The sequence below is a fragment of the Natrix helvetica genome (assembly GCF_964273705.1).
Source record: "Natrix helvetica genome assembly, chromosome: 3".
In the NCBI taxonomy this organism is placed as follows: Eukaryota; Metazoa; Chordata; class Lepidosauria; order Squamata; family Natricidae; genus Natrix; species Natrix helvetica.
Genome location: NC_138549.1, coordinates 23,450,979 through 23,468,198, shown reverse-complemented (window position 1 = coordinate 23,468,198; position 17,220 = coordinate 23,450,979). Strand labels below are relative to the sequence as shown.

General features: G+C 37.4%; 1 protein-coding gene and 1 long non-coding RNA gene across 2 annotated transcripts in view; one reads left to right on the top strand and one right to left on the bottom strand.

Moving 5' to 3' along the window:
* Positions 1 to 17,220, top strand: part of ABCC4 (ATP binding cassette subfamily C member 4 (PEL blood group)) — a 202,609-nt gene that overhangs the window by 75,795 nt on the left and 109,594 nt on the right. Inside the window, exons 15-19 of the mRNA XM_081948711.1 lie at positions 2,300 to 2,515; positions 3,536 to 3,676; positions 7,596 to 7,633; positions 9,256 to 9,356; positions 13,597 to 13,743. Coding sequence (XP_081804837.1) covers positions 2,300 to 2,515; positions 3,536 to 3,676; positions 7,596 to 7,633; positions 9,256 to 9,356; positions 13,597 to 13,743 — 643 coding nt within the window. The remainder of the gene's footprint in view (positions 1 to 2,299; positions 2,516 to 3,535; positions 3,677 to 7,595; positions 7,634 to 9,255; positions 9,357 to 13,596; positions 13,744 to 17,220) is intronic.
* Positions 842 to 15,481, bottom strand: LOC309389865. Its single transcript, XR_014175020.1, has 4 exons — positions 15,366 to 15,481; positions 4,044 to 4,183; positions 2,440 to 2,513; positions 842 to 981 (listed from the first exon to the last, which is right to left on the bottom strand). It is a non-coding gene; the product is annotated as an uncharacterized lncRNA (long non-coding RNA).

Genomic DNA, 17,220 nt, shown 5'->3' with positions numbered 1-17,220 from the left:
CAAACCTTTCCAGGCAGGCTTCTCACCTGCCTTTATTTTTATTCCTAAATTAATATGTTGCACGGATGAACAAATGTTGAATGTACTAAAACTACACCAGGGCTATCTTTATGGAGAAAATGGAAAAGAATGAATAACCAAGATCCCGATGGCCCATTACACATGTTACATATGTTTTCGATCACAGACTCAGACTGAAGTAGTCCAAGTTAGTTTTAGATTCACCCAATTTTGAATCCTAGGTTCAGTTCTGGCTTACTGAACATAAAGACTTTCTTCTTTTTTTAAAAAAATATATATAAATAGATTGTTATATTTCTCTCCAACTATTATTCAAAAAAAGATTGCGGAGAAGAAATTTATCAGTTGGGAGGTTTGACAAGTAGGATAGTGACCTTCTATTATATTATTAGCATTTTCCAACTGGCTTGTATTATATGTCATTTAGGAGGAAAAAAGCCAGGAAATTAATAGTAGCTGATAGGATATGTATTTTTATTGCTGCCTTAATGAGAATAATTTAATCAGTCGCGTTGGGCATCAAGGTAAACCCTTGTTTATTAAAAGAGAATACTCCTTTTTTTCTTTCTGCTTACAGCATAGCCAGAAAAGGTCCTGAAAGTTTTATATCTTGTTTTATTTCTGTAATTGCCAGTTATAGTTGCATCCAGACTCTAAAATGTGATAAATTTTAACTATGATTTGTTGAAATATTCACTTCAAAACCATGATTACAAAATATATAACTAAGATGTTCTAGAATTAAGATGACACAAACAACTCAGATTTACAATGCCTAGCCAAACAGGTTTAATCTTGAAAGAGCTAAGCAAAGGCTGTAGACTAGACTGGAAAGTTGAAGAAATGTTCTGGAAGAAAGCAACAGTTGAGCCACTTCTGTACCATTGCTAAGGAAACAACATGGAGGTGTAGTTGATTAATCAAAACCAGAAGGGTACATTTCCATCTCCTCATCAGCTTCTGGAGAAGGAGAAAAATATCAAGAGAATATACGCATTATTGCTGTATTTCTCATTCCTACCATGAGATATCATGTTTTTGATTTTCAGTCTGGACTATTACTTAGACCCCTGATGGTGAACCAATGCCAGAAGTGGCACACAGAGCCATCTCTGGGTTCTGGAGTGCCGGCCAGCTGGTCTTCATGTGGAAACTGGAAGAGCAGCCCCATGGTGCACATGCGTGCACCGTGTGCCTTCTCTTATGGTTTCTGGCACATGCATGTGCACCAGCCATCTGGTCGTCTTGTTTCATGCGTGCATGAAGACCAACTGGAAGATCATCTTCCTGGTGTGTGAATGTGCACCGGGCAGCTTCCATTCCATTCAGTGCCAAAAAGGTTTGCCAACACTGACTTAGACAATTGCTCACTTAATCGAGAGAGACTCTCAATTGTGTAGCAGTTCGTAGATTCCCGGATTCCAGAAGATTCCAGAGAAATCCAGGTTCAGGTTTCCTCTCAACTACGGAAGCTGCTTAGATGAGTCACTCTCTCTTAGCACCACCTGGTTCATAGAAATAATGCTATGAGGTGAAAAAAAGGAGAAAGAATAGTATATACTTCACCTTAAGCTCCTGAATGAAAGGATATAACTTTAACAAAAAAATGAATAAATAAAGGATAATTCATTACAATCAGGGGAACTCAGGGAAATACAATACACTGATGACTTCATTAAGTGTTAAGAAATATGATATTTTTGGCATGAAATGTCTATTATTGATCATTAGTAGTAAAATATTTGGACCCACATTTTAACATCTATCTACTGAAGTGGGCCTCCTGTCCATGAAAGACAAGTTAGAACAATTAGTGGAACAACTTGCCTCCAGAAGTTGTGAATGCTCCAACACTGGAAGTTTTAAAGAAGATGTTGGATAACCATTTGTCTGAAGTGGTGTAGGGTTTTATGCCTAAGCAGGGGGTTGGACTAGAAGACCTCCAAGGTCCTTCCAACTCCATTAATCTATTCTAAGTGGCTAGAATAGAGCTGTAACTGATGAAATCTCAGTGACAGCGGGAGGGATAAGTTTGATTTATTCATCCATCTCTCTGTAGATCCCACATTTCCTTGAAATACATATTGATCATTTAAAACAGGTTGCTGGGAGCATAAATGGTTGCAGAGAAAGGAGGACATTTACTAAAAGATTCTTCCTTCTTTTTGGTGGAAGTGGAGCCTGGATTGCAGCTGACAGTTAACTGAAAAATTACTAGTATAGTTGGCTATTTTACAACCATTCTGCGCATTATAGTCTCTATGTGTTTTCTTTCTAGGGTAAGGAGGTAGGGAAAGGTACTTTCTCAGACTTCCTTAAATCTGGAATAGATTTTGCTTCCCTTTTGAAAAAAGAAGATGATGATGATCAACCATCATCTCCAGGAACACCCAGCCACCAGTTGACTAGGATTCGTACGTTTTCTCAGTCTTCCCTGGGGTCCATGGAGTCTTCGGTTCAGTCACAGAAAGATGGAACTGCTGGATCACCTGCTGTGAGTAAATGACACAATTATAAAACAGTCTGAAAGTTGAACAGTGTTTTTATTTGTAGAATAAGTAACTGTTGCTTATTTATGCCAAAATGTGCACGTTTAAGTATCATATTCCATGGTGTTGTGGAACACTTTCCATTGGCGAACATTTTTGCTGTGGAATATGATACTTAAACTTGCATATTTTGGCATAATAACATATTTATTTATTTATTTATTAGCGTTTATATACCGCCCCCTCTCCCGAAAGGGACTCGGGGCGGTGTACAGTCCGTATCAAAACACAACAAATTAAAACATAGTAATAACTACATAAATACACGTATGAGAGGAGGATAAAATATGCCAAACTGTACAGCTAAATAAATAAATCGATACAAAAGTTTAAAATCCCAATGTCATATCGAATTTAAAACACTATCCCTCTAAAAACCAGTAAGAGTGTGTATGCCAGGAGGTAGAAGTTATAAATTATGCCAGACCAGCCAGTCGGAACAGGTGTGTCTTCATAGAGCATTTATACTCTTTAAGAATATACATTTTAATTTCAGGTGCTTAATTACATTACAGTAAAGATTGAGCAGAATGAATGAAAAGTATGAACAATTTGTCCTCTCTTTTCATAATAAGCAGGACATTTTCTGAACTATATCAAATTTACTGTAACATTCTTGCACAGAATTTGTAATATGCAAATATGCATGAATAATATGCAATTTGTGCATATTTGCAATGTAATATGCAGATATGCATAAGTGATTTGTAATATGCATAAATATGTGGTATTTTGTTTTACCTAATCAAAATAATAATCAAGAAAATAACGTAAAAGAATCATCTTAAATTGTGAAATTGGTAGCCCACATCAAATGTTGATCTTTTAAATTAACCTAGATGCATTATTTCCTCAATTGGGGAAGGTGACTAAAGAATTAGAAAATCTGTTTTAGAAACTTTTTTTTGTAGAAATTAGTCTTAACAAAATCCTTTTCCTTAATTTTCACTTCTATTGTATTGTAGATGGGACCACTCTTAACCTCACTGCCAGAAGAAAGTCGATCAGAAGGAAAAATTGGCTTTACCATTTATAAGAAGTATTTTTCTGCTGGTGCAAATTATTTTGTAATTTTTATACTTTTAGTTCTCAATATTTTGGCACAGGTAAGTTTTTTTTTACGGATCAAAAAAGAAAATATTACTGATAATTGTTTTTAATAGTTTAGCATATACACTTTCCTATTCTGTGTGTATGAAGCGAAGTAGCAAGATTTAATGCATATAAGAGATATTCTCTTTGAAATAAAGTGGTCAGAGTGTAAATCAGCTTGAGATTCATTTACTGTTCAATCTGTTCCTTTTCGCACGTAATTTCAAAAGAAAACACTCCATGCAATTTGATTATAAAAAGAAAACAGTTTATTGAAATTAGTCTTTCAAACATTGTAGTAGGATTTTCTGTTTATAGAGTTTTCTTTTAAAATATATGTAAATAGCATAAATTAACATCTAAATATTATGAATTGTTTACTTCTGGACTGTAGTAGGATGTTAGGGATATGAGCTTTGGCTTTCCATTCCATTCCAGGTCTTGGTAACTTTGTGAGATATTGAAGGGCTAAAGCTATTGATTCAGTCATTCCACAACTTCAGTCAGTCTCTTCCACAGACCTGGAGATAATACAGTGAAATTAAAAATAATAATGAGTAAACTTAGTCATATGTAACTAAATTAAAGGAATTGTATTATCATTTTTGCACTACAATAGTGAAAAACACCAATATTTCCTTGGCAGCATTACCTTTTCAGGGTGCCAACTTGGAAATTTAAGACTCAATTAAACTTTATTCTGAGTCCCACCATGGCTACTTCTGATTCCCTTCTATAATATGTGTAATACCATTAAGAACCTCTGCTTTAGATTTTATTCCATTTTAGTTTTTAGATAGTGCTGATAACTGCTTGATGCCAAACAGAGAATTTTTTTTACTAGGCATTCTTGAGATTTCTTTATTTGGATGTCTCAACTCCTACAATATGTAACTGATGTGTCCAATCTACCATGTAGTCATAGTTGATGAGGTAACTTTCAGTTATTGTGGTGTAAGATTGCAGATAAGATGCTTAGCTTGGCTTACTGTTACTTAGCTTATATTTTTTGTTTGTACTACTCCTACCACTAGCTGAAAGAGGAAGCTTCAAAAAGCTTAATACCATTTTGAGAAAGAAATAGTTCCAACCACAGTGAGGGAGGCAATGTGGCTAAGAAAATGATGTCCCTGGATTCTGAGAATTGTGAGGATTATCAACTAATCTTCTATTCTTGAGTAAGATACATGGCAAGGAGCAATCTCTTTAAGGCGTTACATTATTGTATGAGATTAAAATAGAAGCAGATAATCATTTTCTTTTCAGGGCTGCTATGGGTAGAGAGGTTTCTTGACTGTTGACCTATATTGAAAGAAAGATAGTGGGGTCCTGCTAATTCTTAATTCTTAAAAGATGGCTGGTCTGCTTGGAAAAAAAAAGACTGTTCAGAACATTGAGTGGAGCTGAAGTGAAAATAAAATAAAATGGACAGTCTAGGACAGCGGTGTCAAACTGGATTTCTTCAAGGGCAAGATTAGCATTGTAGTATTCCGCAGGCTGGATGGAGTGAGGGAGATGGGATGGACACCTGAAGCATCCTGTGGGCCAAAACGGGGTGCAGGGGTGTGTGGCCCCCTGCAGCCCATTTTCGGCATCCCCGGCATCCTGCAGTATTCTGCCAGCCAAAAACAGGCTGTGTTGAGGCCTCCCGAAGGTTAGGGTTAGGGTACTGCAGGACACCATGAAGGCTGACAACAAGCTGCAGGGGGCCCACACAGCCCATTTTGGCCTGCAGAGGTATCACAGGCAGGTCCTTTGATATTTTTGGCCCGGCCCCATGGGACTGATTTAAGCACTCCATGGATTGTATCCGACCATGGGCCTTGAGTTTGACACCCTTGGTCTAGGATGTCTGAGAAACTAGAATGCTTTTTGATGCATTTCTAGTATATGCAGTTAAAATATATTAATTTTTAAGGCAATCCAGGTCAAAATTCTATGTTTTAATTACTATATTTTTCAGAGTATAAGATGCACCAAGATTTTGAAGAGGCAAATTAAAAAAAAAAGTTTTTGCACTCTGAAGACCTCCCCAAAACGACCCATTTGTGAAAACGACTCCATTTTTTTGTCAATAAAAGGCATGTATAGCCTTTAGGAGGCTTATAGAGTGCTCCTCGGGGCTGAGGGTTGCGCAAAAACGAACAAAAAATGGTCTGTTTTTTGCTCATTTTTGCCCTCCCCAGTCCCCAGGAGTACTCTGGAAGCCTCCTAAAAGCTATACATGGCCATTTTTGCAAAGGCGGCAGGTTTTTGGGAGGCCAAAAATGCTGTATTCAGTGTATAAGATGCACCCAGATTTTCATCCTCTATTTTGAGGGGAAAAGGTGCATGTTATACTCTGAAAAATACGGTAATCCCTAATGAATGGAAGTTGCTACAACATTGCACAAAGTTAAATACATTTTTCCACAAATCTGAAGGCACAGTTACTCTTTATGTGCAGCTGTGCACAGATTGAGAGTAAGAACAGTGAACGTGTCAAGAGCAGAAGTTTGGAAGCCCTTCAGAAGGTTGTGCTGTTTTACTGCATGTTTGAGACTCCCCTCTATATGTTTAGTAATATTCAGGTGGTGAGGACTATGAAAGCCATTCCCAAATCTTTACTTTTATTCAAGATTGATTTGGAGGTATCAATCCATCAAATCTTTATTTGGGTCATAGATTAGCACCAGGTATTTTAATAATAACATTGAATCCTACGAAAGGTAAAAATAGCAAAAGCTAGCATTGATATCACAATACTGAACTATATTAGTGAAACATTAAAATTTCTCTAAAAAATTCTTAATACTAACTCTAATAACCTAAAACAGAAATATGGCCACAAAAATATGTATGTCTATGGACATACTCTATCATCCAGGTCATGGTTGTTCCGAAGGTGCTTTTTCAAAAGGCAACTGGAATTCTTTTGTTTTTGCTTCTCATCCAAGAAACTACTTCGGTTCTCTTCAGAACCGAAGAAGCTTCTTGGATGACAAGTGAAACTTCTTCAAGCAAAAACAAAGAAAAGCCAGTTGCCTTTTGAAAAAGCACCTTTGGGTATTGTGGTTAACTTCACACCACGAACAGTTGCTTCTGTTCACTTATTAACAAAAACACAATTTTACTAGAACAGGGATTCCCAAACTTTTCTATACCCCACATCCCTAGAACACTTCTGATATATTCTTGCACCCCTTTAAAAATAAATAATTCTATTCATATAATTATACATATACACTATAATTTTGAAACTTCTAAAACCAAGTTTTCGCATCCCCTGGAATATTGTCTCGCACCCTCAGGAGGTGCGAGAACCCCCGGTTGGGAACCCCTGGACTAGAAGAATCTAATTTGTTTGTGCATAAATATGTCCATGTACCATATTTTTTGGACTATAAGACGCACCGGAGTATAAGACGCACCATGATTTTGAAGAGGTAAATTTTTTAAAAAAGTTTTTGCACTCTGCAAGCCTCCCAAAGCCTCTGCACGTCTCATTTTTTTCAAAAATAAAGGGTATGCAAAGCTTTGGGAGGCTCTTAGAGTACTCCTGGTAGCTGGGGGAGGGGGGGGGCAAAATGAGCAAAAAATGGCCTGTTTTTCGCTCGTTTCTGCCCTCCCCAGCCCCCAGGAGCACTTTGCAACCCTCCCAAACTCTCTGCACATCCATTGTTGCAAAGGGGACAGAGTTTTGGTAGGCCAAAAATGCTGTATTTAGTGTATAAGACACACCCAGATTTTCACCCTCTTTTTTGGGGGGGGGGATGGAAGATGCATCTTATACTCCGTAAAATACAATATGTATTTATTTTTTGTATAGTATGTACATCTAAAAAGAAAAAGCTCAAGGATAGTTTATAATACTTGAAACATGCTTTGAATTTAAACCACACGGCATCAAATAATCCAAAATACATTCTAAAAAAATTGTTTTAACTGTTTTAGGTTACTTATGTACTTCAGGATTGGTGGCTTTCTTATTGGTGAGTGATTGTTTCTATATAAATTATCTAAATGTTCACTTTTAAAAATGCGGCAAATGAATAAATCAGGAATTTTGATCCATGTCCTTTTAGAAAACAGGACAAAAATACTTTTATTCTTTGGAAATCCATACAGCAATTCTTCATATTAATTCATAGTATTTTTGGGGTAAGCATAGTTTGAATTTACAAAAAAATGCATTGACCCGTTCTCTTTACCCCACCCCAAAACCATTATTTCATTTTTATTTTGTGCATTGTGTTTTACCATCTTCCATTAAAAATATTCCTAAATTCTCTCTCCCTCAAAAATATAAAGAATGCGCAGCTCATTAGTAGAAAATAAAATAAAGCATTGTACAAAATAGCAATTAGATGAGCCAGAAAGCCACTTCTTGGATGAATTTTGTGAGATCATCCAGATAAACCATGATTTTTTTTACAGTATTTAATGACCACATGAGACTTCTAGCAAATCAATCAGTATTAAACTGTATCAACAAGTTTGTCTGATAATAAAAAGTCACTTGGTCCACTTACTGTTAAACAAAGCAGAGACTACCCTCTTACTAGCTATGATTTTTCTAGTGTGTGATTTACACTTTTGAAAACCCTTCCTTCTTCTGTTTCAATAGATACATCAATACTAATCTTAATAAAATGAGAGAGGGTTTAATGGAAAACAATTTTTAACCCAAGATTTAAAAATATCATATACAATCGACAAATTTTTGAAATAGTGTATGAATAAAGTACACATTCAAAGTTAAAAAAAAATACAATTGAAACAACAAAACAAAGCATACAGAATATGGAAGAGAACATTCAGTAAATGAAATGGTTTGTGACAAATGCAACACTGTACCAGTGTAAAATCTTCAAAGATCTTCAAAGTGTCCTTTTAACATGCATCTTTTAATGATTGGATTATATTTACCTTAATTTCTTTTTGACTATATGTCATTGATTTAATTAAATGAATTTACAATGAGTGAATTATGCAGTTCATAAAAGAAACCTCACATTCACAAATTTTGTTCATGGAGGCCGTGTGTTCTAATCCATCACGGGGTATCCCAGCTTTGAAACAATCCAAGTAGAGAAGAGCCTCGACATTTATTTTAAAAACTTTTAGATCCCAGATTGGGATAGAATTAAATATTTTAGCACTTTAAACTCTATGCGATACTCTGTGTGAAAATGGTGTTGTTAAGTATTATATTTCTATGCTCTATGCTACCATACATTCGTTGAAAGGTAATGCAAATGTTCTATTAAATTACAACATCATTTGACACAAACCCTGATTTTTACTATTTATTTCCGGGGCAAAACTAAATGTTATGAAACACATAACATTGCCAAAGCAGGCGGTACCTTTGCATTGATTTTCCTCTTCCTTATTTAACATATAATAGCAGAAGTCCACATATGTTTTATTACTTCAGAAATTACAGACTACAGTTGAAGGACTGTTTTTTCATGCATTTCAATGTGAGCTGTTTGGGAACATTTGCTAAACTTTTCTGAAACTTAGAGAGAGACCAGAGATTTATTCCAAGCAATATGTTCTCATGTGCTTGCAAACTTGTTTGAAATACCTTCTTTCCATGTGTCCACAGGGCAAACCAGCAAGTAATGCTAAATGTCACTAGACTGGAATATGGTGGGCAAAATATCACAGAAAATCTTGATCTTCCCTGGTATTTAGGAATGTATGCAGGTAAAAACATTTAAAATATCACTATAATTTGCAAAAGTCTATACCTTGATCCTAAAACATGAGGGTTTTTAAAAAATAACTTTTAAATGTTACTAGATAACCTGTCTCCTATTGGATCATTGTTCTAGCAATATTTCCTTATCATGTAAGTTGTGCTAGTATACCCCACATATTCTTCCCAACCCCGAGTGTACAAATCCACAATCTCCATGCATCTTCCTTGAACTATGTGGCATCTGTCATACATCCTGTCCACACCGCCTGAACTGCACACTGCCTCTTGCATCCTCCATCTTGTGTGGTGCTGACAGGAATTGTATGCAGGAGTATGGTGCAGATCAGGAAGGATGTCAGCCAGGCCCAGGTGTGCAAGTTTAGGTTGCAGAAATTGGGAAGGTACATGAGTATGTGCAAGAGGTGCCTTGAATGTTGGACTGTGGCGATGTGGTGCTGGTCAGGAAGGGTGTGTGGAGTGTCCAAGAGAGGCTGGAGAACTTTAGGGTAGGGGAGATTTGCAACCTTTCTTACCAACTTCCCCATTACTGATGCTCCCTGCCAGCTTCCCATAAGCAAAGACTTTGATTGTGAGACGTTGGCAGGGAGCATTGGCAATCAACAATCAAGTTTACATTTCCTGCCGGCTTCCCCATTGACTTGTGGGAAGTTATTAGGGAACATAAATGATGATCACTTGGCTCTGACTGTAACAATGTACCTGTGCTGAAGCAGTGGCAACACAGCAACACTGAGATAGCCACACCTTCCCCAAATTTCACTCCCATGGGTGGAATGGCTCCTGGAATTCTGTAAGTTGCATCATTTGGCACGCCTTGGTTCAAAAATGGCTGTCCTATGATGTACCATTTGAAGATTACAAACAAATAAACATAAGGGTTTTAGTAGTATATATATATGTTGTATTTGTGCTGATAAATAAATAAAGGGAGACTAGTATAGATCTATTTCAAGCTATTTAGCTCTCATCAGCTAGCCTACCCTTACTGGGATTTGAACCTGGGCTGTGTTACATATTAGGCAGATTTGTTAGCCACTAAGCCACAGGCTCTCCTCCTTATCAGCGGAGCCAGGGAAATAGGTATGTATTTGTGTTACAACCCCTGCTATGCCCAAATATGGGAGGGAGCTCACTACTCCCCCTTTCTGTCCTTCGGCTCATTACAGAGGACCATCCAGGCAGAAAACCATATTTTTCTGCCTGGATGGTCCTCTGTAATGAGCTGAAGGACAGAAAGGGGGAGTAGTAAGCTCCCTCCCATATTTGGGCATACCCGGGGTTGTAACACAAATACATACCTATTTCCCTGGCTCAGCTGATAAAGGAGGAGAGCCTGTGGCTTAGTGGCTAACAAATCTGCCTAATATGTAACACAGCCCAGGTTCAAATCCCAGTAAGGGTATGGCTAGCTGATGAGAGCTAAATAGCTTGAAATGGATCCATACTAGTCTCCCTTTATTTATTTATCAGCACAAATACAACACACACACACACACACACACACACACAATTATAGATTAAGAAGATCCTGTTTTCTTCTCTGATTATTAATTAGATTGCCTCTTTAAAAATAGTCATAAGATGGGTAGAGACTTAATTTATAGTCTGAATTTTGAAAGCAATTGATTTATTGATTGAATTTATATAGCTGTCAATATGTTACTCTGGGTAGTTTACATGGTTAAAACACAAACAATATTGGGAAACCAAAAGTAATAATAATCATGCAAACATTAGAAACATGCAAACATTAGCACTGATGATGTTGCCTAGTTTGGGTAATGAAAGCTCAGCGAGCACTAAGGACTTCTCAAACAATAGATAATTAAAACAATTAAAAACTGTACCATATAATCACTGGGAGAGCATAGTCACTTCAGGAATAACAGAACTGGAAAATAAATAAAAATTGAATATTTGAAAAAACATAAGCTTTACCTCTCCAAATGGATTATCCCAGCCATGTTTTTATTATTATGAACAGATTCACAGAAAATTTGAAATTGGTCTTCATTTGGCTACGCTTGATTCATTTTTGCTTTTAGAAGCTCCAACCCTTAAAAGCTGGATATATTTTCTTTCCATATTGTAACAAATTAAGAAACCACAAGCTATAAAACTGAGAATGATCACTTCAGCCGTACTAAGAAATTGGTTACTCATATTCAAATATTCTTGTCCTCCTCCTGCTACTAATTCTTAACTGCCCTAAACATGCTACACTAAATCCACTTAATGACCAGCAGGACCTGTGTGTCTGTCACCAGCCTGTTGTTAATGCATAAAATAACATTCAGCCGTTTTAAATGCATGTTAAAATTTCCAGAACTCAGACTTTAAAAAATGTTTGCCTTCAAGCACCTTTTTTTATTTAAATAAGGTTTAGTTTATAAAATCCAATCAGGGTTTAAGGAGTTATTGTTAGAATATGTGTTATCTTATTGTTCTCCATGCTTTGCTGTTTATATGTTGATTAATCAGTGTCTAAAATAAAGAATATATGTTTATAGCAATGGCAGCAATAGCACTTAGAGTTACAGTAGCTTTACAGCTCCCTCTAAGCGGTTTACAGAGTCAGCATATTTCCCCCAACGATTTGGGTCACCTCGGAAGGATGGAAGACTGAGTCAACTTGAGCCTGGTGAGATTTGAACTGTCAAATTGCAGGCAGCCAGCAGTCAGCAGAAGTAGCCTGAAGCACTGCACTCTAACCACTGCGCCACAATGGCTCGTCTATCCTTTCATTGGACTCTTAAGGAACCACTGTGTATGCCAGGGATAAGCATTCTGCAGAATATAGTCATTTTGTAATGCCAGAGCAACCCTGTTGAAATCTGGGGCAAATTGTCCATTTTTAGCTGTACATTTTTCCTCTAAAACAAGACATTTATTGCAAGAAATTGTATTTTAATAGGCTCATTTAACTCCTTTACAACTCCATCTCCAAAGCATGCCCCACAGCAGACTGAGAAAACTGATCTATCTGCTCAGAGTCTCACCGGGCTTGATATCTCTGCCACACTCAAAAAAGTGAAAAATAAAATGAAAGGACATCCCCACAGAAAGGTTGTTCACCATATTCTACTACAATTCTGTGGTCAGTTCTCATAAAATACTAATATTAGTAATTATTATAATATTTAATGCACACAAAGCCCAATACCAGCCAAAGAACTGGGAGCTATGAATTCACATTGTTGTGTATATAATGATAATTTATTACATTTATATATTGCCCAATCCCCAGCACCTCTGGGCAGCTTACAATTGTTAAAATATTTAAATTGTTAAGACATTAAAAAAAACTTTTAAAAAATATTTAAAAACAAAGAACAACGTACAAGCCTAAAATCTTTGGTTGGATCCTTTATTAACTATGTGTCAGTCAAATGTAAGTCCATGAATACACCTCTATCATTTTATATATAAAAGTAAAGGTTCACCTTGAACAGATGTGCTAGTTGTTCCTGACTCTAGGGGGTGGTGCTCATCTCCTTTTCAAAGCAGAACAGCCAGCGCTGTCCGAAGATGTCTCCGTAGCCATGTGACTGGCATGACTAAATGCCGAAAGTGCACAGAACACTGTTTCCTTCCCACCAAGGTGGTCCCAATTTTTCTATTTGCATTTTTACATACTTTCAAACTGCTAGGTTGGCAGGAGCTGGGACAAGTAATGGGAGCTCACTCCATTACGTGACGCTAGGGATCTGAACTGCTGAACTGTCGACTTTCTGATCGACACGCTCAGCATCTTAGCCACTGAGTCACAATGTCCCTGACTTTCTTTAGGGAAAAGTATAAGGAAGAGCCTCCCAGACTCACCTCCAGACAAGAATGAATGAATGAATGAATGAATGAATGAATGAATGAATGAATCAATGAATGAATGAATCAATGAATCATAAATAAATAAATAAATGATTTACTTTAATGATGAACTTAAGTCAGATCATGGGCTTATACAAAAAGCTATTTGTGCTTCTTTTTTTGTCAACATGCACCTCAGTTACCTAGCTAGAGGCAAATAACTTGTAGGAAATTTATGCAGAATTATTAATTTTCTTGTCGCAGAAGGTTGGTTAAATTAACAATATTTGATGTTAAATAAATTACTGTCAAACTACTATCATTTTGACACATGATTTTTTTTTAAAAAAATGTTTGTCAATAATTCTTGAAGATGATAGATTACCTTAGGTAATTCTGCCCTTCATTTAAATACAGGTTTAACTGTGGCTACGATACTTTTCAGTATACTGAGGAGCCTACTTATGTTTCACATTTTGGTTAACGCAGCTCGGACTTTACATAACAAAATGTTTCAGTCGGTTTTGAGAACTCCAGTGCTGTTTTTTGACAGAAACCCTATTGGTAAGTTGCTATCACTTTACAATAGTAGAATACTGCTGATTATTCTAGGGAGGGGCAAGAAGAAGCAGATGATATGTGATTCAAGAATGTCATCCCACCATTTGAACAATGACATTATTGCATATATGATATCCTTTTGACATCATTGTTGGTAGGCTGTAGATGTCACTTTTGATGTATAGCAATACCCTGTTTCCCTGAAAATAAGACCTCCCTGGCTAATAAGCCCAATCGGGCTTTTGAGCACATGTGCTAAAATAAGCCTTCCCCTGAAAATAAGCCCTCCCTAAAAATATTGCAACACAACAGCAGCAATGAGGTGACCACGCTCGCTGCCTCCTGCATCTCAAAAATACTAAGACCTCCCTGAAAATAAGGCCAGGTGCTTATTTCGGGGGTCAAAAGAAAATAGGACCCTGTCTTATTTTCAGGGAAACATGGTAGCACTTAGACTTATATACTACTTCACAGGGTGTTACAGCCCTCTCTAAGTAGTTTACGAGTCAGCGTATTTCCCCCAGCTATCTGGGTCCTCATTTTGAATTGGTTTTGATTTAACTGATTAGTAATGTAAAACAAAATGGCAGAAAAAAATTATGTAATTAAGTTCTATACTGGATTCATCTTTGTGCTGTAGTGATTCTATGGAAATTTTCTAAAACCGCACAAAATTAGTAACAGGAGCTTTTAAACTGCTAGCCAGAAAACATTGTAATATAACAAGAGTCCTGTGATTTTAGGCTATGAATAATTTTATAAAACTCAATCATGTCTTTCTTTAACCATCTTTGTTCCAGAGTAAAAAGAGCCATACTTTGTTCCTCAAAGTGAGATTGTTGTATTCCACTGAGCATTTCTGTTGACTTATTCTTTTACTTTTTATATATATAGCATAAGTATAAAAAGGACACTGTATTTCAGCTCTCGTATGCACTAAATCTAGATATCCAGGGTGGGCTGGTGGGGGTTCGCACGCATTTGGACAATCCTCTAGCTAGGAGTCTGCCCAGTTCAGCAGACCCCAAATGCCACCACTGGCTAGCCATTCCCACCCCGCCCTGTCCCTCCCCTCCACCCCTGCCCTGCCCATCCCAGGAGTCACCATGTGGTCCATTCATCATGTCAAGTAAGTGCAGGGCCCGCATGAAGGCTCGGGGAGGGAGGAAAACAGGCCTAGCGGAGATTCCGGAAGTCTGGAAATGGGCCTGTTTCCAGCCTGCGGAGCCCGGGAGAAGCAGTTTTCTTCCTCTCGGAGGCTTGAGGAAAACCTCCAGAGCTTGGAGAGGGCAAAAAATGCCCCCCCCCTGTGGTGCAGGAAGCCGACTAGGCCATGCACATACCCACCCAACAATGGGACAGCGAACCCATTGCTACAGTTTTTGAAGCCCACCCCCGACAGTATGTTTTAATTCACATATGTTTCCTTTAAATTATAATTCAATTTTAAGTCTGGTTAAAGACTGATTTCAAAGTAGCACATGAAGCCATGGCATGAAGGAGGCGTACAAATCTTAGACTGCCTTGAGCCGAGAGTGTACATAGCAAGGGTAACTCATCTGACTACCATTGAGGGGAGATGCCTAATAGCAGACAGCTCTTAATACGTTGAGATCTTTCCTCACCTTTTTGGTGGATAAGGTAACTTCCACTTCCTTAAAAGCCTCTTTCACTGTCAAGAGTTGTCTCCTTCCTCCATTGAATTCTGTGATTCACAAAAAGAACTTGGAAGAGAAGAAAAATATTAAAGGCTTACCAATGACCATAAAACCAAGCCAAAAAGTATTTCTGACATTCACCAAGACTATTGGTTAATGTTTCATTCATTGCACAGTGAAAGTAGTTTTTCTGGTCTTTTTGCTTTTACAAAGGTATCATGCTAATATCTCCCTGTGCTTTCTATAGGCCAAACCTGAACGAGCATGCTTAAGCATGTTTCTGACGTGTGCTCCAATTACAGTGTTCTATTTAAACTCTTAGAGCATCCATCCATACTCAATATCTTAGTGGTACACAGCATAAAGCGAATATAAACAAATGTAAAAATGAGGAAATGTGACCAGGAGTGGGTACAGGTAGGGTGAGAGATCAGAAGGATCCTGGTAGCTCATTTTTTTGACTAATGTATTTTTAAAAAGGTATAAGTTGTTGTGAGTGTCAGAAGAGAAAAAAAATGCTACTTAGGCAGGTGCTGATTTTTTTTTGTCACCGTAAACTAACATGGCTCTCCACCATGAAAGAGAGAGATTAAGAGATTTAATGGGTGAATAAATAACATGTTTTTAATTGGTCATAGTAATGGTAGCAACAGAAGCATTAAGTGGATATTTTTGATGCACACCTTGTAACTAAGGTACCACTGCCATTTGTCTGTAGAGATTCTCAGTCATCCAGGTCATGGTTGTCCCAAAGGTGATTTTTTGGGAGGTAACTGGACTTTCTTTTTCTTTTTTATTTTGAAGACGTTTCAATTCTCATCCAAGAAGCTTCTTCAGCTCTGACTGGATGGCGGGGAATGGAAAGATTTATATTCCTTGCAGACAGCTGGTCATTTGCATCCTTTTAGAGGGCCGTTGAAGCACTTGGAGATTTATCAGTGTCCTCAGGGTCACCTGAGTAGTGCTCCTGATTCCTATAGTCTGCAATTTTTTTTCTTTTCCTCTGGAAATCCAAGTGCTTCAAGGACCCTCTAAAAGGATGCAAATTACCAGCTGTCTGCAACGAATATAAACCCTTCCACTCCCCACTATCTTGCCAGAGCTGAAGAAGCTTCTTGGATGAGAAGCAAAACGTCTTCAAAAGAAAAAACAAGTTAAGTCCAGTTGCCTCCTGAAAAAGGACCTTTGGCACTGCCAATTGCTGGTGCAGCAAAGCAAGCTTAGTGTGCACCACCCATTGGCAAACTGCTAGTAAGAATTTACCAAGTTGATCTTGCCTTTGACGAATGGTACAGTAAGAAAAGACTTATTAAAACAGCCGCATTAGTTGCAACTGGAATAATTATGTCTTCTGTTCTTTTAGCACAAGAGGGCAGCATGAACTGCTTTATTCTACCCTCGCTTTACAAGGAATGTCCTTTTAAAAGAGGAAAATACATCTTGACTATTCTTAGTGCCGTGGTTTAAGAAGTGAAATGTGTGGATATAGATAAAATTTGTAAAGCCTGACCTCCATTATTTTCAATGTAACAGGGCCCTGAAGGACTAAAGACACACTACCAATTAGTGTAAGCAATGTTGAGTTAAATAGACCAAAGAAAAAGCAACTTCATATTTATATCCAATATCTTAGAGGACAGGCAACTGTATTAATTCTTAGTGGTGAGAATGAAATGTTGACAATTCTAATTTGACTTAAGACCATCGCAAGGGGCATTGTTTGTTAGTTAGCTCTTTTCAGTGTTCATCAAACCTAAAGATTTGTTACATACGTCATGTGGAATGAATTCCTTTTAGGGACTCTGCTTGAGAACTTCCCACG